The sequence below is a fragment of the Musa acuminata genome, chromosome BXJ3-7 (assembly GCF_036884655.1).
Source record: "Musa acuminata AAA Group cultivar baxijiao chromosome BXJ3-7, Cavendish_Baxijiao_AAA, whole genome shotgun sequence".
Classification (NCBI taxonomy): Eukaryota; Viridiplantae; Streptophyta; class Magnoliopsida; order Zingiberales; family Musaceae; genus Musa; species Musa acuminata.
Window position 1 is genome coordinate 7,234,575 of NC_088355.1, and position 26,326 is coordinate 7,260,900.

The 26,326-nt window shown below is 37.4% G+C and overlaps 2 protein-coding genes and 1 long non-coding RNA gene across 9 annotated transcripts; 2 read left to right on the top strand and 1 right to left on the bottom strand.

Annotated features, from left to right (window-relative positions):
* Positions 1–940: 940 nt before the first annotated feature.
* LOC135642634 (homeobox-leucine zipper protein HAT5-like) lies at positions 941–3,195 on the top strand. The gene is made up of 3 exons (XM_065158930.1): positions 941–1,073; positions 1,855–2,246; positions 2,551–3,195. The coding sequence occupies exons 1-3, from the start codon at positions 953–955 to the stop codon at positions 2,938–2,940; spliced, it is 903 nt and encodes a 300-aa protein (XP_065015002.1). The 5' UTR covers positions 941–952; the 3' UTR covers positions 2,941–3,195.
* LOC108953314 (uncharacterized) lies at positions 1,068–11,071 on the bottom strand. Of its 7 annotated transcripts, XR_001978909.2 has the most exons (6): positions 10,952–11,071; positions 6,600–8,353; positions 6,393–6,445; positions 5,915–5,997; positions 5,558–5,732; positions 5,262–5,488 (listed from the first exon to the last, which is right to left on the bottom strand). It is a non-coding gene; the product is annotated as an uncharacterized LOC108953314 (long non-coding RNA). The 7 variants fall into 7 exon arrangements; XR_010498018.1 differs by adding an exon at positions 1,068–1,204 and having other exon boundaries at positions 5,376–5,488; positions 5,558–6,000; positions 6,393–8,353; XR_001978905.2 differs by adding an exon at positions 1,068–1,204 and having other exon boundaries at positions 5,364–5,488; positions 5,558–6,000; positions 6,393–8,353.
* A 2,719-nt stretch (positions 11,072–13,790) lies between these two features.
* Positions 13,791–26,265, top strand: LOC135642627 (S-adenosylmethionine carrier 1, chloroplastic/mitochondrial-like). Its single transcript, XM_065158923.1, has 12 exons — positions 13,791–13,964; positions 17,516–17,620; positions 18,238–18,320; positions 18,716–18,792; positions 19,330–19,420; positions 21,362–21,415; positions 21,484–21,579; positions 21,721–21,810; positions 23,200–23,251; positions 23,991–24,052; positions 24,134–24,214; positions 25,742–26,265. The coding sequence occupies exons 2-12, from the start codon at positions 17,548–17,550 to the stop codon at positions 25,856–25,858; spliced, it is 876 nt and encodes a 291-aa protein (XP_065014995.1). The 5' UTR covers positions 13,791–13,964; positions 17,516–17,547; the 3' UTR covers positions 25,859–26,265.
* The last annotated feature ends 61 nt before the right edge of the window (positions 26,266–26,326 follow it).

Here is a 26,326-nt window from a genome sequence, read left to right on the forward strand (position 1 = left end):
CAACTACTATTTGCTTTATATTATTGTTAAGCTTATAAAAGAAGAAAAAAAAAAGAGTACATAAAGTTTGTTTTCTCCCCTGTCTACTGCTGCAACACATTGTCTATTTTGTGTTCTTGCAAGGAAAAAGTGTTCTTTGGGGGAGAATACTAAACAGTCCATGAGTTCAGATTCCTTATTGTGCAAGTTTTCTTTCTTATTTCATAAGTACAATTTTCCTCTAAAACCCATATCTTTGAAAGAGGTTAATTTGATTCCAGAATTTTTTTGGGAAAAAAAAAGCTGGAATCAAATTATGGAAACATATGACTGGAAACTTTTTTTGTCTGTGCAGAATAGTTTTTTCAGAATATTTTACATAATAATTTTTGGCTTTTATTTTAAGAAGAAAAAAAGCATTTTTCCTCTTTATGTATTTCACCAATCACTTAAAGCGCGGAAAGCCAGTCATGGGGATATTCCTGTCTTTTACTGTCTACATCCTCATCCTTGGAGGCCTGCCTGTGCAAAAGATCAAACAGAGGGCTCTGCTGCTGCTCTATATAATCCCCTCCCCACTCCTTGCCAGAGAAGAGAAAGGAGTAGATTTAGAGACGCTATAGAGAGATCAGAACCCAACTCAAACATCCTCCTCCATCATAAGCACTCTGTTTCGGTAGTAGTTCATCTACTGTTTTTTCTATGGGAAAACTCTCGGTTTCATCACGCCATTAGGACTCCCTTCAGCTCGAGAGAGTGAGAGGTACTACTATTGGGTCTATGTGGCCCTTTCTTCTTCCTTACCTCCTCCCACGGCTCTGTCATCATGATCACCAGCTACTTCCGTCACAAGATTGCCTAATGGGACAACTTGTGCCCATTAATTCTCATCCACTGCGGAGAGGAAAGGAAGAAAGATATCTCTTTTACTTGCTCTTTTGGTGAAAGCAGAGAGAGAGAGAGAGACAGAGGGATGGCGGGGAGGTGGCGTGATGGGAGCTCAAGCACGGCCGTTTTGCTGCAGAGGGAGGCGACGTATAAAGAGTACGCTGGCCAACTGTTTGCTCCAGGAACTCCTACCGGCGGTTCTCTGGGTAATCTCCATTTCTATGTATTTACTCCCATCTTGGTTTACCTTTTGCTTTACTTTCCTGCTTCATGTGGTGCTTCTCCTGCTCCTCTTTCCATTTGCACCATTTCACCATGGCTTCTATTATTTGGTGATCTGCACCCACAAAAAAACAAAGAAGGAACATATAGCTCAGTAGGCGCTGGTTTGGTTGCACTCACTTCAATCAACCTGAAGGTCTAAATTTGTGCCTATATACTTCTTTAATTTCTGGTTTATCTTCTCCTGGAATAGTTCTAGTTGAAGCCAAACTGTCTTTTTTGATGTATGCATTAACTTGACATGCAAAGATTCCCTGGAATAATTCTAGTTGGAGACAAACTCTGTGCCTCCTTACTTTCTGGTTTATCTATTGATGTTACCAGTCAAGAACTTCCTATCCAAATATTTCTTGTGATCTTATGTCTGCAGAACGCTCATTCTGTTTCACCAGATCATGGTCAAGCAATTAGTGGACTGCATTCGACTTGACCTTTTGTTTAATAGGTGCTTTGGTTCTACTCATAGGATCCCTAATCAATACAACAGAAATGTTTTACATGTTTTCCTAAAATGCTGACATAATAACTTCTTATTGATATGATCTTCACAGTCGTAATCCTTTGCATCTTGAATCATTTAACGATCATAAATGCACTAAATGACTCTCCTAAGATACTAGCATAAGAAAGATTTATGATTTAGTGTTTGGATGTATTATTAGCTCCAAATATATGCAAGTTTGAAGCGTAAGATTTCTATTTCAGGCTCATGGTGTCTTGCAACTCTCAAGGATGGTTATGGGAGCAGTCCTGATAGGCCCCTATTTAGGCCAATTGAGTTGGAAGAAATCGACGACGACGAATCAGATGAGCTTCTTCATCAGCCGGAAAAGAAGAGGCGGCTAACTGCAGAACAAGTTCAATTCCTTGAGAAGAGCTTCGAGTTCGAGAACAAACTTGAACCTGAGAGGAAGCTTCGGATTGCAAAGTTTCTTGGACTAAAACCCAGGCAGATTGCTATATGGTTTCAGAACCGCCGTGCACGGTGGAAAACAAAGCAGTTGGAGAAGGACTATGAGGCCCTGAAATCTAGCTATCACAATCTCAAGATGGATCATGGTAGACTTCTCAAGGAAAAGGAAGAACTGGAGATTGAGGTACTCACACTGCACTCATGTTTGAGGTGTTTATCTTATTCCAAATATCTTTCTGATGTCAAAACAAATATATTGGAATTTAATGAGAACTTGAGATAAAATTGAAGTAAACATAATTTCTAGCATGATGTCAATCCTATTGTTTTAGGCCACGATGCATCCATCTCTTACATCATATGTTTTTATGTCTATCCTAAATTTCTGTATTCTGAATTCCTGACCATGTGATTTTAGAGAAAATTCTTAAGATTACTTTGAATCCTAGTGGACTGTATTCTTATCAGCATGAGCTTCCTCTCAACAGGTTCTTTCTCTCAAAAATAAGCTACTTATGAAGGAGAAAGGCTGCATGGAACCATTTGAGTTGAACAGATATCCTAACAAGTTGAGGAATTCGAACTCCAATTTGGACACTGGGATGAAGAAAGTGCATGGGCAGACCATGCCATGCAAGCAAGAAGATATTAACTCTGCCAACAGCACCATGTTAGACTCTGAAAGCGCTCATTGCATTGATGAAGGTAGTTATTCTATGCTAATGGAGCTCACCAGTCCCTCAAATCCCTTCGTACACGTTCGTTCTGATCAATCACAGATTGGTGAGGTTAAAGCCTGCAGCTTCTCGAGTCTTCAGGATAATTCATGCGGTTCTGAGTTCCATGTCACTGAGCAAGACCTGTGGCTGTGGCCTTAATTAGAATGCTTAACCTACATGTATATTATTACCTGCATTTGCTGACACTTCTATAGTTATCCTTCCTCATTTTGCCCCATATGTAGTGGTAGACTTCTAGTTATTAGAGCTTGATCCAAGATGTTTAGTTCTTGTCAGGGTGTACTCAGTCATTTGATCTAGGCATGAATGATCTCTTGTGTTCTTTTTTTGTTAAGACCTTTCTGCTAAGGGTGACATGAATATAGATTGGTACTCCGTCGTTGTCCTGGTAAAGATGGCCTATGGTATGAGATGGGATGTTAAAGGAAAGCAAACCCCTGGCTGGTTCTGTTTACAAAGGGAATATGGTGGTGCTTGCTTTGGTTGATGTGAGAGTGTCGGATAATGTATTGTCTTCATCAGTGGTTGAGAGAAGAATTCATTGTGCTTGAGATTGATCTTAGAGCTGAAGTAGAATCAGGTCTCATATTGTTTTCAGAATAATAATAGAGCATATTCTTGTTACTGGCATTTGAGAGAAGATGTGGACATGCTCAAGAAAACTTGCTAATGAGATGTGAGTCATGCTTGACGAAATGGATGATACTGAGGTTTATGGAGTGAGTCCACAAGACTTGAGATAGCTCAAACGAGCTTGGTATTATAATACTATCGCTAATCTACAATCAAGTAGCATAGAAAAAAGAAAGAAAAACTATTATTATATGGATGTCAAATATCTGCAAAATCCAATTCCAATCACAAACAAGCAGCCTACCAGTGAATATCACAAGAGTCCTACTCTCCATACTACTCATTCTTCTTGAATGGTTTATGATTCTGCTAAATGATTATATGGATTACTCATAAATTTCATCAGCCATTTCTGAATTATCATAAATTACAGGGTTAAGATTTCAACCCTGTAGTTGATGATAATTCTTCATAAAAGAAAAAATGAAATACATCATAAAATATTTTCTTATTTACTTTTTGTATGCCTTCTACATGTATCTGTTCGTATGAGTTCTAAAATAATCACCCAACTTTAAAAAAGTTCACATAATTCTAACTATCATATTCTTAGAAAAGTCATCTATCAATGTATTGTTAGCAGACTCAATCATCATTGCAACACCCTCCATTTAGTCTCAAGGAGATACTGAATTGAATTGATTTATAAGAGTTAGATGGACATCAATTTGGATTTAAGTATTTTGGACAGCATGGTAGTCGAATCAAAATAATTATACTTCATTTCCTGAAACTTCTTTTCTAAAATCAAATCTACTTATCTTCATGTGTGGCTTGCAACCAATATCGACTTATTCTTAATCTTGCCAAAATTATTCTTATGCCTAGGGTTCTTCACAAGGTCCCATCTTGATTCTCTGCCAAAATTGTTCTTATTCCTAAGGTTCTTCTCAAGGTTCGTACTTGATTCCTCGGACTATTTGCTGGAACTATTAGAAGATGAACAACAGTGTGGCCTTTGGATTGATTGCCAGTCTCACGTCGTTGTTTAAGCTCTTCCCATTTTTCCTTTCCTACTCTACTGTTTTTCTTATTTCTGGCTATCCTTTTTCTTTTTCTTCTATGGTGTTTTAATTCTCCAATAGTGAACCAAGTTGGGTCCATTAACCTAATCATTCAATTCCATCGAAAAGGAAAAGGTTACAATCGAACACTAGTTGTGTTCTAAGAAGCACTTGATTGGCAATATTCTCGAAATTGACTCCAGCCCTCAATGTTTTGTTGTGACCTTGTTTTTCTCTCTTGGATAAGCATTTCGTTAGCAAGTCTTATCACAAACTTTAAACTCCCCTCTCCTTTTAGAAGGTGGCAGAGCCCCACAAATTAAGCCAAAATGCCGTCAGAGATTATCCAAAACAATAAGCAGGATAAAACACTCATTCAACCCATCTAATATTACAAAATCCATAAGAGAGAAAAAGAAAAAAATCATCCAATCATTAATGCTTGGCATCTATGATTTCTATACTTCAAAATATCTTAATGATAGTACATACACGTTGAGATCATGGGATCTAACATACCTACCGTTTAGGTGTGTTGGCTGTATAGTCCAATCTTGGATGACACTCAAACTAAAAAAAGCTAATACAGTATATTCATCTGGTTCTAATAAATCAATTGACTAAGCTTGAGGATGGAGAACAAAAGTTAGAAGAAGCCAACAACTTTGACATTCAGTACGAAATCTAAGACTGAGGTTATTTTGGCACGTACCAGTCAAATCAAGGGTCGATAAGATTAAAGAACGCCCATCACATTATTTCTTATTTTCCTAAAAGTCAGGCCGCAAGGCAACTGAAGACTTCTCGTGGTTACTGTTTGGTCCGAAGTTTGATCTGATCTTTCATCTTTTATGCGTTTTTTTGACATCCGAATGCTAGAAAAAGTAGGGGAAAAAGAAAAAGAAAAAGGAGAAAGTAATGTACATTGTACCATACATGTGTTGCGGTTTGTTCATCCACGGCACTCGTAGCCAAGCTCGCCACGCAAGCACATATCCCACCGCCACTTGATCCAATAGCAACCGCTTTACACGCCCACGAATCATCCCCTAAAGAAAAGGCCACCACATCAGCTCAAACACTTGGAGACGACACAAAGAGGATGAGATCATGCACACCTTGGCTTGCCGCAACGTCACGAAATGGGATAAGGTGACTGGTCCAATTCCTGTCCCATTTGTGGGTCCCGATCATGATTGATCATTGAACACTCCAAGTAAAAGTGAAGTGATACGTACACGTCCGAGAACCACTCAATAATCACAGCGTCGATGGCTTGGACGCTTAAATTTCCTGCACTCGGTACATCTTAAGAAAACCTATAGCTCGACTTCAATATGATTAATGCACTCATAATTAAGGGTCGAAACTTTACATAAAACTCGAATCAAAGATAAGCTGGTGTGAATAAATAAGAACTTTTTATCGAACCAATTATAATGAGTGCAGTGCGTAAAATAAAATGAGGTACGTACCTTTGACCGGTGATGTGATCGTATAGGTAGCGTGAAGAGTGGTCTCATTAAGGCAGTCAGCTTCGGGTCTCCAGGAGATACATCTTCTAATTCAAAAAGAACAAGAATACTAGGTTATAGTAATAATCTGTGCTTCTACTTTATCTGGCTTTTTGCCATGTGATGAGGGGGGGGGGGGTCCTAAATGCTTATTACTTTAAAGGAAAACATGGTGGCAAAGCGCAACATACAACACTACTTTTATTTGCTCATTTGATTTGAACTACTTTGCTTGACTGCAAAAGAATAAGGAGCACAAGTGAGGTGATTCAGTGCGATAATGAGTCCAGCAAACTACATTCAAGTGCTTGCAATTTCTCTTTTTGTTGGATTACTATGAATTATGTTGAAGTAATTTGTAGCATACAAACTGAGGTTAAATAAAATGATGAACAGGATTCTCCCAAGTAAAAGAGAGAAGGAAGAAAGCTATTGCTACCTGAAAAAGCATCTGATAAGAATCTCTTCCAGAAATCACACCACCAGACTAGTCTGCAAAAGGATCAGCACAAAATAAAGTGGAAAAGAGACCAGATGTTTGTGAATGATGGGAGAATGCAATGTTTGATGTTTCGAGGAGGACTGGTGCACAGCTCTATTGCATAAACCATGCCAGACTCAAAAAAGGAACTGAAGATGTGCGTACCGGCAATATCATGTCCTCCAGCGTAAGAAAAAAGAAAATACAGTAGGATGGCACACACCAGCAATAATCAAGTGGGATAAGGATCACGGCATAACTGTGCACCTCAACACAAAAAGTGAAGAGTGAGACTGTAGCCAACAGACAAAATATTGCTCTGTGGAAAACTTTAAGTCACATTCTGAGAATATCGCTGCCTCCATTCCATTTGAATTGCTTTCTCTGTAACTTTGACAAATAAAAGAAAAGAACCATAAACATCCAAGCCAATGTTGCATTTCACATATTTCATATATATTTGTGGAACTCGATCGATATGGACGACCAGCAGGTAAAAAAACATTATTAAACTGTCACTAACCAATCAAGATTTCTTTTCCTGTCAAGAAGAGTATGGGGGATTAGATACTAGTAGCAACGGGTTTAGATAGCACAAAATCTATTTTGCATTTAAGGGATGCATTTCTACCTCCAGTATGGATTGGAAACACAATTAAGAGCAGGCGTGCAAAACGAATCTCATGTTTCCACTTTCCACTCCCAAAGCCTCCACGTACAGTGCTCTGATAAGAACCTCGCACCATAGTGGGAAAGCGGATGGAGGGATGACAATGATCAAGTATGTCGGAAATGTGATACTTAATGGATGGAGCAGGTCCAAGGAAGAGATGAAGGGCATCATCTCCAGCTTCCATCCCTCGGAAGCACAGGAGAAAAACATAAAACAAAGATTGGGCCTTCCCATCAGGTATTTTACTTCCAGCTGCTGGGACTGGGCCTTCCATCCACCCAAACAGCCAATCCAGACCGTGTGGTTTTTCTCCGCAGCCCGACGGGATCTAGCCCTATCCAAATGGGCCCTTAAGATTCGTCGCCATGCAACTCACGAAGACACAAAAAATCAATTTATAAGGATAAAAATTTCAGGAAACTCAACACCTACACAAGAAAATTCATATCAAAATATATCTAAGCAAAATGATAAGAAGGTCATACCACTACCATCTCTTTCTGATAAGAAGAATCTGGCATTTCTTATCCCACCATTGCGGCTTGCTTGGCTCAGCTTGTATGTGAGAGAATATTGTAAGTGTTTTCCATTCACAGAAGAAAGCAGAAAATGCTGACTGATGATACTGTTTCTTTCAGTTTGATAGGATCCCAACGTTGGTAAAAAAACTTGTTCTCTTAAGCTCTTAAGCTGTGCCTGAGCTAATTCAGTAGTTGCCATATAGCTTGGCAACCTTATTTTCTGCAAGCCGTTCTCTGTAAATGTTTCAGAATCTGAAAGGAAACTTCATCTATCAAGCTTAATTCAGAATCTTTAAAACTTGTCACTAATTTGGACCCTGATCATCTATCAAGCTTAATTTCCATTACAGATATCTTGTAATATTTACAGTTTGATGCAAAATTGTCATCAATTACTGCATTCTTAGACCCACTGCTGCTGTGTTCTGTTGTGGAGCATCAAACAGTGTGTTTGTCACTTCACCACAGGATCAGAAGGATGGTTGTATATTTTCCTCACGTTGCATTTATGCCTTTCTGGTTTAGTTATCACAGCAACCTTCAGATCCAATGAACACGTGATACTAGTTTGACTGATACACTTTCTGCAGCAATTTTCCAGATATTTCGCATCGGCATACTTCTTTGGCTGAGGAAGTGATTTCCAGAAATGCGAGGATGTTCAGTGCTCTAGCCAACTGATGACTGAATTTGATTGAACTAGATCACAATGAATCTGCAAAAGGCTTTCCAACAGCCAGCCTAGAAATTAGCTGAAGAAAATGCAAAAAACATAATGCACTGATCTGAGTAATCCAAAAAGTAAATTTGGATGCCAGAAGGACATTTGCTCAGATGTATGCATTAAAATCTAAAATTTTGCTTTCTACTCCAAAATATTGATCTTCAACAGTGTGTTTATGAAGAAAGTAGAAAAAATAATGGTACAAGCAACAAACTTTTTGCCTATAAATATAATTTCATCTTATTATTGTCATCCTAAATGTTTCATAATTTAACTTACCATGCAAATATACTGATTGGCAGACAGTTCCATCTCCTAATAATCCAACTTATTGTCCTGCAGAAGTAGATCAGCATATGTGTGACACTAGTTCAGCCATTTTAGTGAACCTAACATAATGGAGAACACTAGATTTCCTAATGGTTAGACCTCAAAGAGAGGTTAAAATAGGCAACTTCCATTTAAATTTTGCTGAACACTGAATGTTTCATTAATATTCAGAATCTAATTCTCAGAAAATAATCAGCAAATTCAAATGTGTGAATCAGACAGAAGTCTTCCCCGACAACAGAATTTAAGGTGTGGAAATAAGAGTCGTCATGCCTAACCAAGAAAGAGCAGCAGGAAAATCCGTGCTTCAGGATTAATATACATAAACTCCCAAAATATTTGCTTTCTTAGCACAATGGAAAGGTATTGGTAATGAATAATCTACAAGCTACCAGTACAAAATAGCCACAAATGGAATTTTGTTTTCGATGTCAGAAAAACAAGGATGCTAGAATTTTCAGAATAACAGTAAAAAGAATTATAAACATAAAATAATTTGTAACTAAATCCTGGAATTTCATTCTTCAGGACTAAGACCTGAAAGACTCAATTCTCCAACCATGAACAAGAGCTTGCAACTTAACAATGCCCCACACGCAATGCAGTGATAACAGTTTGTTGCTTCACCAGGTGCCTAGCAACTAAAGCCTACAGTTATCTAATGTTATTGAACGCATGAAATGCCCTGAGTCACTGCATCCTAATACAGACATCAAAACAAAGTCAAGCAGTGCATCACTTTCTTTAAATTCTCCATGTAAAATTTTGCAGTCTTCATATGCAATCCCTGCTTATAGAAAACATGTTACCAGTAGATTCAGCAATAAATGAAGAAGATACAAACCCTACTAATTCTACAAAAGTTACCAAATATTTCCTAAAAGCCGCTTGCACCAACTTTTGTTCGATCACTTGAAGTAGGGCTAATTACAAATTACCCTATATAGTTAGCTACCTTTAGTCTCCCGATCCTTGCACTTTAAAAAGTTACATTGACATCTGTATAGTTAAAAAAACGAAACATCTATATCTATTTGTCCTAACGCCGTTGGTTTTACCAATGAAAACACGAAAACAAATGACAAAAAATATATTTTTAACATTCCAACTGGTGTTCATGAACGGCGTCGATGGTGGCAAACGACGATGCCGCTAAGGGTCGCGGGTGGCTATTGTAGATGAGGACAGCGACGACGAGAGGTGAGGGCCACTCTGCATCTGCATCGAAATCAATATAGTTATCGAGTGATGAAAGGGCCATCAATGTAGATGTCGAGCGACGTCGCTCTGCATTTGCGTCAGCGGCCCCTTCACCACTCTACATCTACGTCGATGCTAATATAAATGTCGAGAGAATCTTTTGCCGCTCGACAACTACGTCGGCGTCAACACAATTGTCGAGCGACCCTCACCTCTCGCCATCACTCTCCTTATCCACAATAGCCACTCATGACCCCCAATGGCACCACCGTCCGCCATCGTCGACATCATCCGTCTCACCAACTAGAATATTAAAAATTACTTTTTTGTCCTTTATTTTCGTGTTTCATTAGTAAAACAGATGACATTAAAGTAAATGAACCTAAATATTTCACTTTCGTAACTATAGGGATGCCAATATAACATTTTAAAATATAGAGATCGAAATGCTAAAAATAGCTAACTACATGAAGTAATATGTAATCATTCTCTTGAAATACTAGGACCAAGAATTTTATTGGTTCTTCACAACTTGACTTTCAGGTGATGCGACTGCTCCAGTAGGTTGGATGCCGTGCTATTTCTTATAAAGTAAGAGTTGAAGTGGTGCTCACAAGAACTGGTCGATAAATCACAAGAGAATTCACAACAACACGGGATTATCCTTTCCAAGCAGTCTGCTCTTCATCAATAGCAGATTTCTTCAAAATTACAAAGAGCAACTAAAGATCGGTTGCGATCATACAAGCAAATATGGTACAGTTCGTAGATTATACATGGTGGCTTAATTCATGATGAACGCCCAAATATGTCCACGATGGCAGGAACATAATCCCCCCGATCATATCACTCGCGAGAACTATTCAAACACCACTAAATTTAAGCCCTAAAATGCGAGATGCATAGATACATAACCCCATATCGCAACCAAAAATCACGAATACAACAAACAAAGAAGCATCGCACATGGGGATCAAGCAACAACTCCCCAGCTCCGAATCGGATGCCCCTTGAAAGGAACACTAAGAGCAAAAAACGCAGAAGAAAGCGAGCGGGATCCGAAGCTCACCGAGGAAATCAATTCGCCGAGAGATCCGGAGAGGGATCAGAGGCATATTTTGCAGACCTAGGAGCAGATGAGACACCCCTCGCCGAGAAAGCGATGCGGAGAAGCCAAAATAGGTGTCGCCGTTGTTGGCGGGAAAAGAAATGCGCCGCTTAGACGGCTTAATATTTATTTGCTCACCTGTAATTCGCCCGACAGGATCCAGGCTTCTCCGCTATAAAAATCACAATCAGGTGTGGACACATCAGCATATCCGCACGATCAGGTTATGATACAAGACAAGAAATCCTTATTCGTTATAATCTTTTATCCCAAATATATCTTTACATTTGTTGCTTAACATTGGATTGTTTGCCGACGAAAGACGTGCTTGAATCATACCCTTATCGATCCTGATGTATCCACATGTTCGAGAGTCGGTGGAGCGTTTCGCTCTTGAGATATTTTTGATTTAATTTATATTTTAAATCCTCAAACTGAAACCTTTTCTCGCTTAAAACGCTGAAATCCTGAAGCTTTGGACTCTCATTCACCCTCTCTTTCCTCTTTGTAAAAGCATAGAATTAGCATTGCAACTATCATGAGAAGCATCCCAATTCGTCTCCAATTTAATCATAGATCAATCATCCATGAATCACAGGCTTTATAAGAGAGAGAGATGAACAGAAGACAACCTATTATCCATGAATCACAGGCTTTATAAGAGGCTGTTGTGAAGTCCTTCCCCATTCTTCAGGTGGGCTCTTCACTTCCATCAGCAATGCCACCACCTCTTTCATGGTGGGCCGATCCGATGGGGCTGAGTTCACACACAGCATGGCGATCCCCAGTGCCCGAAGCATTTCTTGCACCATCTGATCAGGCATTCCTTGTAGCTTCGAATCCAATATTTTCCAGTGCAGGTTCAAAGCTACTCATTTTTTTCCTCACCCACTCTACTATGTGAAGACGGTCACCAGTTGTTCTCTGGATGGCACTTCGCCCGCTTAGAACATGTTGTCAGAAAGATGAAGTTGTTCCAAGACCACCAACCTCGCAAGCTCGCCGGGGATTTCCCCATAGAGCTTGTTAGCAGAGAGGTCAAGCACCACCAGCTCCGAGCAGTTGGCAAGCTCACCGGGGATTAGTCCCGTGAGCGAGTTTCCCCACAAGAGCAGGGTGGTGAGCTTCTGCAGCTTGCCCAGTTCAGGGGGGATCGTGCCTGTGATCTTGTTCATGTGCAGGTAAAGGCTCGTCAACTCCGAGCACGAGCCCAACTCCGGCGGCACCGGGCCAGAGATGTCGGTGTTGTGGAGACCCAAGGTCTGGAGGCTCACCAGGTTGCCAAACTCCACTGGGATTGCGCCAGAGAGTCCGGTGGCGGCGGCGCCGAAGGTGGTGAGGTTGGTCAGCAGGCCGAGCTGCGGCGGGAGCTGGCCAGTGAGGTAGGGGTTGCCGCCGATACGGAACTGCTGGAGGGAGAGCAGACAGCCGAACTGTGAGGGTATGGAGCCGTTGAGGCGGTTGTCTTGGAGGCAGAGGACCTGCAGGAAATCTGATGTAATAATATAATAATAATAATAATATTTCATCATTTTACATTTATAAAATCTGATGTAATTTACCAATGATAATATTTAAATCCAAATAAAAAAAATTGAATTGATCCGTAAGAAATAATACGGCATGATTTATAAGATGATAGTCCAAATGGATCATGAGATTTTATATATCTGTTGCTTGAAAATATCATATTTGTTTTCCCTATGAATTGCACATATTAGTATTAACTGATTTTATAAAAATTAATACTAATGGGGTGACATATATGAAATACACAAATATCTATAAGAACATATAAGTATTTTTATATTATATGTATCTTTATCCGTCGTAACTATCTTTAGAAGAAGTAAAAACTTAACTTTATTTTATGTAACGAATATAAATATAATAATTCGTGTTGTCATTAACGAAAAAACATAAGAAATTACCAAATATAAAAATTTGCAATAATACCAATATTTCTATGGAGTTAGATTTTTTTTTGGATAGAACAATTTGATGTAACTTGAATAAATAATAAAATAAGCAAGAATAACTTATGATGATATAAACATGGGTGAGTTTATATATATATATATATATATATATATATATATATATATATATATATATATATATATATATATATATATATATATGGATTTTTTTAATCGATACTTCCATTTTGTTTTTTTTCAACATTACCTATAATTAAAAAATACTCAAATTATCCCTTAAAAAAAATTTCGTCTGTTATAATATTTTTAGCCTATTATAGTGTTTTTACTATTATAACAAAAATACTGTAAAATAGATTTGAAAACACTATACATGAATCAAATAAAAATATTATAAAAAATATACAAAAATATTATAAACGAGCCAAATGAAAATAATATAATAATATAAAGTTGATGAAAAAACATAATTAGAAAATTTTAGTGAAAAATTGTCGAGGAGTATTTTTGATATTTTTTAAATTAGGCGTATAATTTGAGAAAAATAAAAAAAAATGAGATGCAGATTGAAAATATCTAAAATGTATATTTTTTTAGAAAAATCACCATGTAAATATGTAATAAGATAATTTATAAATATTATAAATTTATTGTTATTAGTGTTACGAGAATATGTATGTACGTAGGGATATAAAGAAATCATAGTAAAATCTATAAATAAAGATCAAAATAATTATAATTTATAAAAGTATATTACTTTTTAGATTATCCAAGTTTTAATAATTATTCAATATTTTATATTGTCCAATACGTTTGAAGGGGATACTATATATATATATAGGGTTTAACACAGCTTAAGTCTGGGGATGCAATTGGGCCCTTTCGTCTCGGATCCACTAAACCCTAGAGCTGTAGAGCTGTTGCGGCTCTTCTGTCTCTGTTTCCATCCTCAACTTGCCTCCCGTAAGAACCCGGACACCGTCGCCAGCGCACATCTTGGACCTCGCCGCAGTCGGTTTGTCCCATCATCGTCGGTGGGTTCCTCATTTAATTCCTATTTTGGCGCTTTCTTGAATTTTGATCAGCACATTGGCCTCAAAATGTATGATACTTGAGTTTTAGGGTGGTTATGTTTCTTATTCATGTTCGACCGTATTGCTCCTCAATTTGAACATTCCGTGTTCGATTTGAACCGCATGCGATCAAGGCGTCAATTCCCGCGCTAAGTCACTAGTTCAGCTCTAGACATGTGTATAAGTGATGTATATAATTTGATAATCGACTAACTTCAAGACTAAAGAGAAAATATATGAAGGATTACAAGAAATGGGACTATGCAAGTGTTGTTGTTCATGTGTTTTAGTGACAAAAATGAAAGAAAAAATAAAAGGAAAACAATTTCTCATGGAGCCTATCTTCCTGTCTTTTGTTATCTTCATATATTGCTTGTGTATAATGATTCTTACAAGTGCGTATTTTGTAGGCTTAATTAACATTGTGATTTGAATGTTTATTTTATATGAAGCGGCACACTTTGGACTGATTAGAAGCTGCTTATGCAGTTGGCTGTTGTTTGGAGCTTAATTCGTATGATTGGTCTGTTGTAGACATAATTTGACATTCATGGATCCTCCAATTCTTTCCATTGATAGTGGAAGTCGTCCTACTATTTCACCAGGTCACCTCGCATCATACTACTAGCTGGATTGGATGTTATGTTGAGATTGTTAACCATACAATCTAATGGATATATTAGCTATACTTTGTAGTTGGTTAGTTGATATCCCCTTCTTTGCAGTATAGAGTTCGCATAGCATACGACGCATCTAGACTCAAGCTTCACTTTGACACTTGATTGTTTTCTATCGTTCTTGGACTTATGCTTACCTTTTGATTTGACAATAAAGTTATAAATTGTTTAATCAATTTCTTATTCCATTCTTCTCTTTGAGACGATGGCATTTTGCATGCCACTCGCGCCTTCCATTAATGGTTTCTTTCTTTACATGTTGTTAGTGGGCTTTGCAAGGTTGCAAATAGACTAACCTTTGTTGACCGATATCACTAGGGTTAGGGTGCTCCATGACTTAGACAATTTCAACTAAACCAGTGGCAATTGGTTATTTTCTTTTTGATTGAACTTGAGGCTTTTCATTGATATGAAGCTTTAGTTATATTCACAACTTAATCAACATTTGTGATTTTTGGCCACTTATTCTGTATGTTTGTTGGTGTCCATAAATACACTTTATCAAGTACAAAACCTTAATCTCTATAATAATCATGATAGAATATTTGAGCTTCTATCGAGATTATTCCTGGTAGAAAATAGAATATTTTGATCGAACTTGAGGCTTTTCATTGATATGAAGCTTTAGTTATATTCACAACTTAATCAACATTTGTAATTTTTGGCCACTTATTCTGTATGTTTGTTGATGTCCATAAGTACACTTTATCAATTACAAAACTTTAATCTCTATAATAATCATGGTAGAATATTTGAGCTTCTATTGAGATTATTCCTGGTAGAAAATAGAATATTTTGATCGAACTTGAGGCTTTTCATTGATATGAAGCTTTAGTTATATTCACAACTTAATCAATATTTGTGATTTTTGGCCACTTATTCTGTATGTTTATTGATGTCCATAAATACACTTTATCAAGTACAAAACCTTAATCTCTGTAATAGTCATGGTAGAATATTCGAGCTTCTATTGAGATTATTCCTGGTAGAAAATAGAATATAATCATGCCATCTGAAGATATAGATGGTCCTAGTGAACTTACTGAAACAAGGCCTTTGTGAACTTACTAAAAGATTTTGCAAAGGTAAACATTATGAGTAATTCTAAACAACCATAGGTATTTGGTATAATGCATTCTGTGGTGTGTACTGTCTGTCAACATCTGTGCTTTTGTCTTTTGATGTGCTTTGTTTTTACACATGCACACCATGCACCATGTCACCATTACCATATGCCTGTTTTGTGCTGGCAAAGTATGTGATGTGATAGAGTTGGCACCGTAATCTTCGGTTAGAGGTTCCAAATGGTTGCCTGAAATTGCAACAAAAATCTTACTCTTCAGAAATAACATTATATGAGTGTTTATACTTTATAGTATGGAATCCTAATCAAGTATATTTGACATGATAATTACATGTGCCCTGTATTGTTCGTTTGTTCATATTATTAATATGAACTCCAACACGTCAGGTCTAACATAGTTGATTAACAACCTAGATGCATCACCTAGCTTATAGAGTGTTCCGGTACTATTCAGGTGTTCAATAGTCACTGACAAGTTTAGGAAAATGACGATCTGGACCATAGAATTGTTCGGTCTAGAGCAAGACTGCCAAGTCGGCTTGGTCATTGAGCCAGTTTTTGAATGGACGTGGGCCGACTCGCATGTTGACTCGGTAAAATCAGTCGACTCAAAAGGCCTCATATAAAACAGTAAAAGCAAAAATGAGAGTCTCATAGACTCCAGAAACGCAAGGAGGATGCCCTAACCTCTTTGCATTCCCCTCCTGCTGCCGTGGGTGGAGCCGCCATGTCCCTGGGTATATCCTCTCCTCCTCTCTCCTGTTTTTGACTCTTCTCCCTCGCCTGTTCTGTCATCTCCTCCCACTCCTCTACTCTCCTATCCTCTCATCTCCTCCCCTACTCTTCTCTCCTCCCCACCCCTCTTCTCGCCTTATCTGTTATCCTTGAACCAATTATAAGCTGTTTGTGGTTTCATTTTTTTCCCCATCATTGATCAAATGTGATGTCGTCTGGTGACAATAGGATCTGAATTCCTAGACCTATTTTACTAGAATACATTTTAAACAAGACAAAATCATCAAGGTTGTGGATTGGGTCAACTGAGATCAACTCTAGTGAAACTGAACTCTACTGTCTCCGCTCAAAAAGGATCTGCATGTTATTCTTAGAAGAGCAAAAGATATTGGTGTGATGCTTAGTAGAGTTATTGTTTACTTTATAAATGCTACTGTAGTTCAAAGAAACCAAAATATTACATTGATATCTCAAAATTTCTACTTCAATTATCATCACTGTTGTACAAAATTCTTTAATTATTACAATAGAAATATCCTCACTAATACAAAACCTCTTTAGTAATGTCTTTCTAAGTTAAGATTCTTGAGTAATAAAGGAGAATCAGCCGAGCCATTGTAAACTGGAAAAAAAACACAAAACCATAAAATTATTATTCATTTATATAAGAATTACTATTATAAAATTATGCATTTACTTTAATAAAAATATAATTATTAACTTAAGAACAAACTAGAGTTAGTAAATCTTAACAAAAAATTATAAATTTCTATTAAGTATATGTATAGATCTTAAAATTAGTTTTGTATAAATTGTAGGATCTTGCAATACTATGTTTTGATCGTCTGATCCAAGTTTCTTAACCTCTTTACGATCCTAGGTAGAAAAGTGAGTTGACAACCTTGGTCGCTGAGTTTTTATTAATATTAAGATAAATACTAACAGCTGATTTTGTTCATTTTGTTTCAATTTTAATTTCATTGTTTTCTATCTCATAAGTATTTTTTATTTTGTAGATGTATGCAGAAGTCATTTTTCGAACTCTACAATGGAAATAAGGAAGCCATTTGCTTCAGTCACCATGGGCGAGGAACCGTTTAGCTTTTTACGTGCATTATGTGGTAACTTCTGTGTCTTTGTACTTCTCAAATTAATTTGAATCATCATGCTTGATGGGTCATCAAGAAATGTATCGAAACAAGACCAATAATTTTTCTTTTTGGAGTACCTAGAAGTAGTATCCTAGCAAGGTAACTGAATTGCTTTTCAAAGTTCAGATATACCAAACTTTTTCTATTCAGAAATATGGTTGGGCATTATATTGCAGTGAACATCTAGACAAATAATATCATTAAACGTTTAGTGGTTTTGAAAAAATACAGGGCAGCACAGTGCAGGGAATCTCACTGTTGCCGTTTGTAGGGTGATCAGTGTATGCTGAAGCCTATTTGCCTTATCAAGGTCAAACTGATGATGCTCTACTATAATTGTTTTCGAAGCATCACATATATGTCAGCCAACAATATGTTCCTAGCTTATTAGTCTTTGGTAAAGTTGAATCTGCAAAAGTCCAAGGCCTGCAAGCTTCTGCTTTTGTTGCACGGTCAGAAATGCAGGAAGGCCCATGAGATTGAGATATTGATTACTACAATTTTTTTCTTGACTTTTTCAGTGTATTCAGACTCAAACTAGATATTTCTCTTGCATGTTTAAAATAATATATTTTTCTCCTCTTCAGATGGTGTTATAGCCGGAGCAACTGCTGGTGGTGTTGTTGAAACAGTTCTATATCCAATAGATACAATAAAAACCCGGCTTCAGGTAGTTACTTATGCAGAAATTCCAGTTTTTAAATGAAATAATCTATTGAGAGCTTGGAGACCTCAATTGTAAATCAACAATAAGTTAAGGGAATTGTTCTGCTGGAGGAAATGTGTTGGTTAGTTGTCTTATACACGTGTACTTTCAGACCTGACAGAACGTATACTTAAAAACATACAAGCTAACTTCTCTAGTGGTTTAAGAAGTAGTTCAATACTAGTTGAAGAGGATTTCTCAACCTCTTTAAGCAAAAGATCATGCTACTGTTATACATTAATTGCATGATACTAGATTCTGGTTCTAATCTGGTTTTGGACTTCTATGAACTTTGGTGAGCCAACAGTATTTACTTCAGAACAGTCAAATGTACCTTTTTCTTGTTGTTCTCTCTATAGGCTGCTCATGGTGGGAGCAAAATTTATTGGAGAGGCCTGTATTCTGGATTGGCTGGCAACCTTGCTGGGGTCTTGCCGTGAGTATTCCATTCACTACTTGCATTAATTCTCTTATGAACCGAAAAATACACTTACCTGTCTTTAAGTTATTAAATTATCCCTTAATTATGATAAAGTAAGCTTTATCAATGTCGTAGTACTAGTTTGTTTGAAAGTAATTTTTATGATTATGGCCAGTACTCGAGGTACCGGATTATTGTCATATTGCCTACATCTTGTCATTGTTGGCTGCATAGCTAATATAAGAATAGCCTTTATCTCACCGTTATCACCATACAGGATCTGAGATATCACTCCTTTCAAGACTGCTTATTGCTTTTAAGTTATTCATTGTGTCACATACTTTCTAGAACTTGAGCCTTGAAGTATTTGAAGGGAGAAAAATGGTGTGCATGGTTATTGTTTCTGATTAACTTTCTTTTTGTCCTAATTGCCTAATTTATAGATCATTTACTGCCATTTCCTTTTGCATCGGAGAGCTTTTGCTGTATTGATATTACTTTCTGTTTGTTCAGTCAAAAGTATCTGGAAACATTTACAAATTTGATTAACAGGGCCTCTGCTATATTTGTGGGTATATATGAACCTACCAAACAAAAATTATTGAGGGTGTTTCCAGAGAATCTCAGCGCTTTTGCTCATTTGGTAAGTTAAACAATTTCCATGTCATCTTGCTGCTTACTTTTGCTAAAAGAAGTCTAGTAGAGAAACATTTTGTTAAGGAGTTATGAAGCATAGAAGTGTGAGGATGGTGCAAAGTGTCTGTTATGATTTGTGTATTCCAGTGTACCAGATATATTTTTCTCATTTGATAAGTTTATGCAAATTTCATATGATGTTTACTATTTATGTTTGCAAAAAGGGTATAGCAGGTGAACATTTCATCAGGAGCCATGAATCATAGGCATCTGCATGTGTTTAACCATTATGTGAGGTCAGTACAGCACATATCAGTGGACCTGACCTTTTTTGGATAGTCTTTTGTTAAAAGATTTATGATCTGGTTGGTCCACCCTTTGGTAATGGCATAAAACATCAGCCTGAGATTGGAACTTTCTAACATCTGTAGAAACAAATGCATGTGGTTGCTCAACTGGTTTGTTTCTTTTTCAAAAGTTTATTTGCTGTTTCTGAATCAACTATAAGAGGAGTCGCTCTGGCCATTTTGTCAGTCAGTGTTTGTTGAGGTGGTCTACTTGAGTTTGATGTGGTTTGTGTTATGATTTATATAATAGGATGGAAGTATTAAACTTGCACTGGACCTGGTTGATGGTGACATCAAATTTCCAAATCTAACTGACAGCCTAGCCCATGTGACGCAATTAATACAAATTTGGTGCAGGTTAAGTCAAGTTGGGTTCATGATGATTGTTAATCTGCATTTGAAATTGTTTGACCCACTTATATAGTCTATTGACTAAATGCAGGTTAAGTCACGTCAGGTTCATGATGATGGTTAATCTGACATTTTAAATACAAATAACTCATTAACTACAGGATCTAATCCATATCTATGACCTATACATGGCTGGAATAACTTAGCAATCTAAATAATCATGCTCGATAACAATTTAGTCTCAATTATTAATTGGGTCAGTGCACATCATTTGGGTCAAATTCCTAATTATTAACTCAATCCATTTGTTAATCAGGATAATTGTGTTGACCAGCTTTTAACACATCCAGACAGGTCCAACATTACCCTTTTACTTTAAGTTGGTTATTTTTGTGTTTTGTTGGTCAAAGTCAATTTTTTGTTCAGCATTCTGTTCCCTTTCTTACATAACAGAGATGGCTAGGCTGCCATTGTTGTTAGTTTGAATATATCATAAATAAGGTTTACTGGTGCAAGTAAATTCCATTTGACCTATGGAACAAAGTTTCACTTTAAAGGGAAAGGCAAGATAGTATACTTATATAATTCTTTAACATGTTTACATGCTTATTTGCAATTTTGTTATGATTACTTAAAGCTTGCTTTGGGTAGGAAGCAACAAATTCGGAGGGCTGATGGTTAGGCTAAGAGCAGGTCATAAATGGGTATTCAGTATTTTGTGGTGCCTTCTGAAGTTCAAGTCATGCTATATGACTGACCCAATATTGATGTGGAAAAGGCTTGGATAGTGGCCTTTACTACTTCCGAACATGTAAATTTGGTGATATTTGCAGAATGATAAACAGATAGTTTTTTTTGTTTTCGTGCCCCTTTTTCGTAAGGGTTAGATGTGAATCTTTTAGTGGAAGAGTGTTGTGTCAACTAAGTCAGCATTGTGGGAGATCATATAAAATGCTAGAAAACTTGGTTGATTGATTCATCACATAGACAATGGATTGCTTGTTAGCTCGTTAAGTTATCTGTTTGCTTGCTGATTCTCAGGTCATTTTTGTACATCTAAATGGTATTTTTGTTGCTTTACACTATGCATAACCTGTTGTTTTTGATGATCATAAAACTTGTGTCTGTTGCTTGAAATAGATATGGTATAAATTTTTGTCTACTCTTAGTTGGTGCTATTTTGTTGCCTGGTGGAATCTTGTTACTTTTAATGCATATTAGGTTCTTAGGAAATGGGAAAAATCACTTAGACTGCAGGTGCTATTGGAGGAGCTGCTTCTTCTTTTATTCGTGTCCCAACAGAGGTGAGTATATTTCATTCAATTGAAAATCATCATTTTCTTAAGTTTGTTCTGATTGTTAATCTTTCTAGGTAGTTAAACAAAGGATGCAGACTGGGCAATTTACCTCTGCACCAAATGCTGTTCGTCTTATTGTTGCTAAAGAAGGGTTCAGAGGTCTTTATGCTGTATGTGCTGTATAGTCTATTCATGAGTTTACCATGGCCTATTCTTGGCTTCTAATGCAGTATTTATTGTTTGCTCAGATTCTAGCACTATTACTGGTTGCATTCTCTATTTCAGTAATTCTGAGGTTCCCTTTGTTGCAGGGATATAGTTCTTTTCTGTTACGGGATCTACCGTTTGATGCAATACAATTTTGTATATATGAGCAGATTCGAATTGGATATAAGATTGCGGTAAGATTCATATGAGCTCAGAGTAGTTCCACTGACGAGATGCTCTGCATGTGCGTTTGTAGGTGATTGTTGATCTGTTTCAAATAACCTGAATTTAGAAGTATGTAGCCTTTCCTCGTAGACCATCAACTTTCCTGGATGTGCTTAGCAAGGCGACCAATATTAGAAAGAATGTTTTAACAACTAAAAAGTACTTGAAATTTTGCTTAAGTGATTGTATCATTGTAGACATGATTAGAAGGTTGTTTTATGGTACATGGACAAAATCACATAAGAATACAATTTCTTTAGGTGGATCCACATAGAAATACAATTCTATAAGAAGAGCATACAACATATTCTAGCATAAATTTGTTTGAACAAAACATGGTAAAGAAACAAGTAAAAGTGCGGTAGTGCATGAATCTCCTGCGTGGGTCAATGTTATGTTAGAACACATTGTACTAAGTTTCAATTTAAGACCAAAAAGGCACGAAACCTTGAATATTTTCATCCATTTGAAAGTTATATTAATGGTCATATCTAAGAGAAACAACAAAACCTTAGCTTCACCTTGATCAATGTTTAGTTGGATTATCGTGTTTCAGTGGATTTCTTGTTTGATATATGGTTTTTCCTTTCTCTTGCCATCATCATTAACCAATGTATATCTCTTTCATTGGCAACATAATTCTGTCTATAACCAACTGTATCATATCTAAGCAAGAAACTTTTTTGACTCAGTCCTCTATGGAGTATGTTTTTGCTACTTGCCTAGATTACTAGATCTGGGAGACTTTGTCCGTACTTATCTAAGTTTCAATTGTGCAATTTGTTTTTACTTTGGTGATTGGTTAATATCGAATTCTTGCGAACAATGTGATGCAACAAAATTTTAACCTGAATGCTTCTTGTTGGTCATATATATAGAATTGATGATGGTTCTTACAAAAGGGATCAGCTTATTATGCTTTTTTTGTGGCAGTTTCAACTCAAAAAACCAGAATTCATAAGACCTCTCTGTCCAAAGTACAAGTCAGGACTAAAAACTTTTGTTCTATTTTAAATCTAGTTCAGGTGTGGTTTAAGCATTTGAACATACCGGAAAACCAGGGTTTGGTTTTCAGGTGTTCTATTTTAAATCTAGTTCAGGTGTGGTTTAAGCATTTGAACATACTGGAAAACCAGGGTTTGTCAGGCCTGTTTGAAATCTAGGTCAGGATAAAAACCTTTGTCCTATTTTAAGTCCAGCTGGTTCTACATAATGCTTGAGTTGACCTGGGTTATTGCCATCGCTAAAAATAATAATTTTCTTTTAGAGGAACTTTATGAGGATGGAGAAATACTGTTACCATGCGAAATGAGAGAGCTAGTAATTAAATCTTTCCTTTTTTTTCTTTGTTCATGCAGGCAAGGAGGGAGTTAAATGATCCAGAGAATGCTATAATTGGTGCTTTTGCTGGTAAACTCAAATTCTACTGGCGCTTCTTAACAACATCTCCATGCATATCTTGGGATGCAGGCTTGACCTTATATTGTCAAATATAAGTAGTTCTTTTTTGCAACTGAAAAATTGCCTGTTCTTTTGTCTGCTATGGTACCAAATATCTGCTTGTCCCTTCTATCTATGTCTATGATACTAGAAATGTCCCACATGAAACTTTTATTCATGAGTCAATGTGTCATAACTATGTAATATCTTGTTCTCTGCTTAGTTTATGTATTATATTTAAGTTTTTCCCTCTTTTATCATATACACACACACAGACCTTTGCACAAGTATTCAATCAGAAAATGTATAAATTCTTCAGCTAGAAGCTTGGGAAGGCTGTTCATTCTCCAAGCTACTAGTTTTGGTCAGATACATACTTGTGGTCAAGTTTTTCATGTTACAATTTCTTCATCATTATTGATATCTTTTAGGTTAACTTGACATTTTGATATTGTTTAAATAATTTACAATTAGGATCTACCTTGACATATTTGGAAAGTAGCTCACAGTTGTTGGCCATCTTCCAACTGTAATTGGATTGTCAAATTTTGGTAGCTATTATTGATTTCATATATTAGCTAACATGTTAGCCGAAATGGCTGAATCTACTAAAGATTCTACCATTGTTTTTCTTGTAATATTTTGGATATAGCATTTTTTTATCGTACCGTTTTGGTTCTAATTTCTTATAAACCTTTCTGGCCTTCAGGTGCAATAACTGGAGCGATAACTACACCACTTGATGTCATGAAGACGAGATTAATGGTTCAGGTAACAACATCTTCTTCAAGTCTTATTCTGAAGTACAAGAATTGTATATGAATGATCCACTTCATCTGCCTTGGGTTGCAGGGCTCAGCAAACCAGTACAAGGGGCTACTTAATTGTGCTAAGACGATATTGAGAGAAGAAGGTCCAGCTGCTTTCTTAAAGGTCTGGTTGTTTCTGATTGTGTTTTTCTGCCCGTATCTGTTTTATCCATCTAGAAGGTTCCATTTTATGCTATTGTCGATGATGTCTGTCTGTAGAAAAATACTAATTTCTGACCTGCCATGTGTGTAGATCCAGCATATAAATTATTTTCCAAGTTTTTGACTTTTGAAAAAAAAAATGTATCTTTAGTGGAGTTGTTCAGAGGCTATAATGCTAGTAACAATCCAGTATTTTAAAATGTTCAATTCTTGTACCAACATTGTTGGACCTTATATGTTTTAGAATTATGGACTATTTTGGTAAAATGAAATATGGGCTTTCAGAAAATTTAGCTAGATTGAAGTAACTTGCAGCAATGATTATGAGGGCCATATTTATATGAATGTTTTATTCTGGAGAAATGCTTTGGTTTATAGTTTAGTGAAAACAATGCAACGACAACAGTTTGATTGCTCTCTTTATATAATCTATGAGTTTGAACACCAACTCCGAACACATGTTTGAACTGTTAGTGAACCTTTACGCCGTGGTCGAGGTGTCAGCACGACTCGGTCTAGTCCCGGATGCGCAAGGTTGCCCACGCGGATGCTCGGGTCGCGTCGACGTCGGGTCGGGTTAGGTCCAAGCTTCGTCTCCCGAGCGCGGTTCTCCCATGGTGGGTTGCTGCTGCTTCGTTGCCGGTTCTTGCACAAAGGTCGAGGTCGGGAGAGGGATTTCCTGACTCGACCCCTCGGAAGCTTAAATCAATGTTGAGTGGAGCTAGGGGGAGCTGAGTGTCCGAAGTGCCTCTCCCTCCTGATTAAGGAGGGTTAGCTTTTATACCCGCGGGGATGAGTTCGTCGTACGGGGTCGATTCACTATGGTCGGCCCCTTGGGTGACGGTTGACTTAAGCTTCTGTACGAGCGTCGATCGACCTGCACTGATTGGCACTGCGCAGCGCTGCCCCGAGGTTTCCGGGATGGCTGTACTGTGATGATGTCATTCGTACGGAGTCAATTCACTGTGGTCGGCTCCTTGTGTGGCGGTCGACTTAAGCTTCTGTACGAGCGCCGACCGACCTGCACGGATCGACGCTGCGACGGCGCCGCCCCGAGCTTTCCGGGATGGCTGTACCGTGATGATGTCATTCGTACTGAGGGGGTGGCAAGCGGCTACCCACCACGTGTGTGTTGCGCGCCACATCGTACTTGAGGTTCCACGTCTGCATCGTCGTGTCTGCTTGCCTTGGTCCATGTGGGCGATGCCAAAATATGTCCTATCATAAACTTACACAATGAATCATGACTGGTGCATGGGACAATCTTAAAGTAATGCTACTTGGTTACTAGCGCATGAAACAATCTTAAAAGTATGCTACTTGGTTACTGTAGATTTGAACTCCGAATACAACTTTGCTCATGTGGTATCGGAGCCACCTGCTATAAGATTTTGCCATATGCAGATTTTATTTGCATAAGCAAACTATAATGCTTCTTGATGAAGATCAATGTTTCATTTACCTTTTATTGTTTTGAGCTTCTTGACAGGGTATCGGACCAAGAGTGCTATGGATTGGTATTGGCGGTTCGATCTTCTTCGGCGTTCTAGAACGGACAAAACTATTGCTTTCCCAGAGGCATTTTGATCAGGGTCAGAAATCATAGTCTACCGTAGAACAGTGCTGCCAAGGGAAAGTTGTTTCCTGAAGAACAGTGAATATAAATTTTCTTCCCTTGGAAATGAACAGTCTTGCTCGTTGCCCGAACTTTCTATCTGATCAGGTGGTGTTTGTTGAGGTTTTACTTATCAATATTCTTTTGTTTAACACTTTTGGCACCCTTATCATGCACATCAAAATCAAAATTCACAGCCTTTGCAGTGACATTCGCCAACGCCAAAACTCGATCATGTGCTGATTGACCCAAGACAGCAGTCCTTTGCAAAGGATGTGCCAAAGAAAGAGTTTAGATCAAAGATTTAATTGATTGTGCTTTCTCAATTATGTGCTAAAACTCATTGTTGATGGATCTTTTGGATGCATTTGTGTTCAAAGTAGGGTCAGTTACGTGTGTACTCTTGTCTAGACTCATTCATGTCATTTCTCTTTTGGATGCTCATGTGCCTGCCTCTTC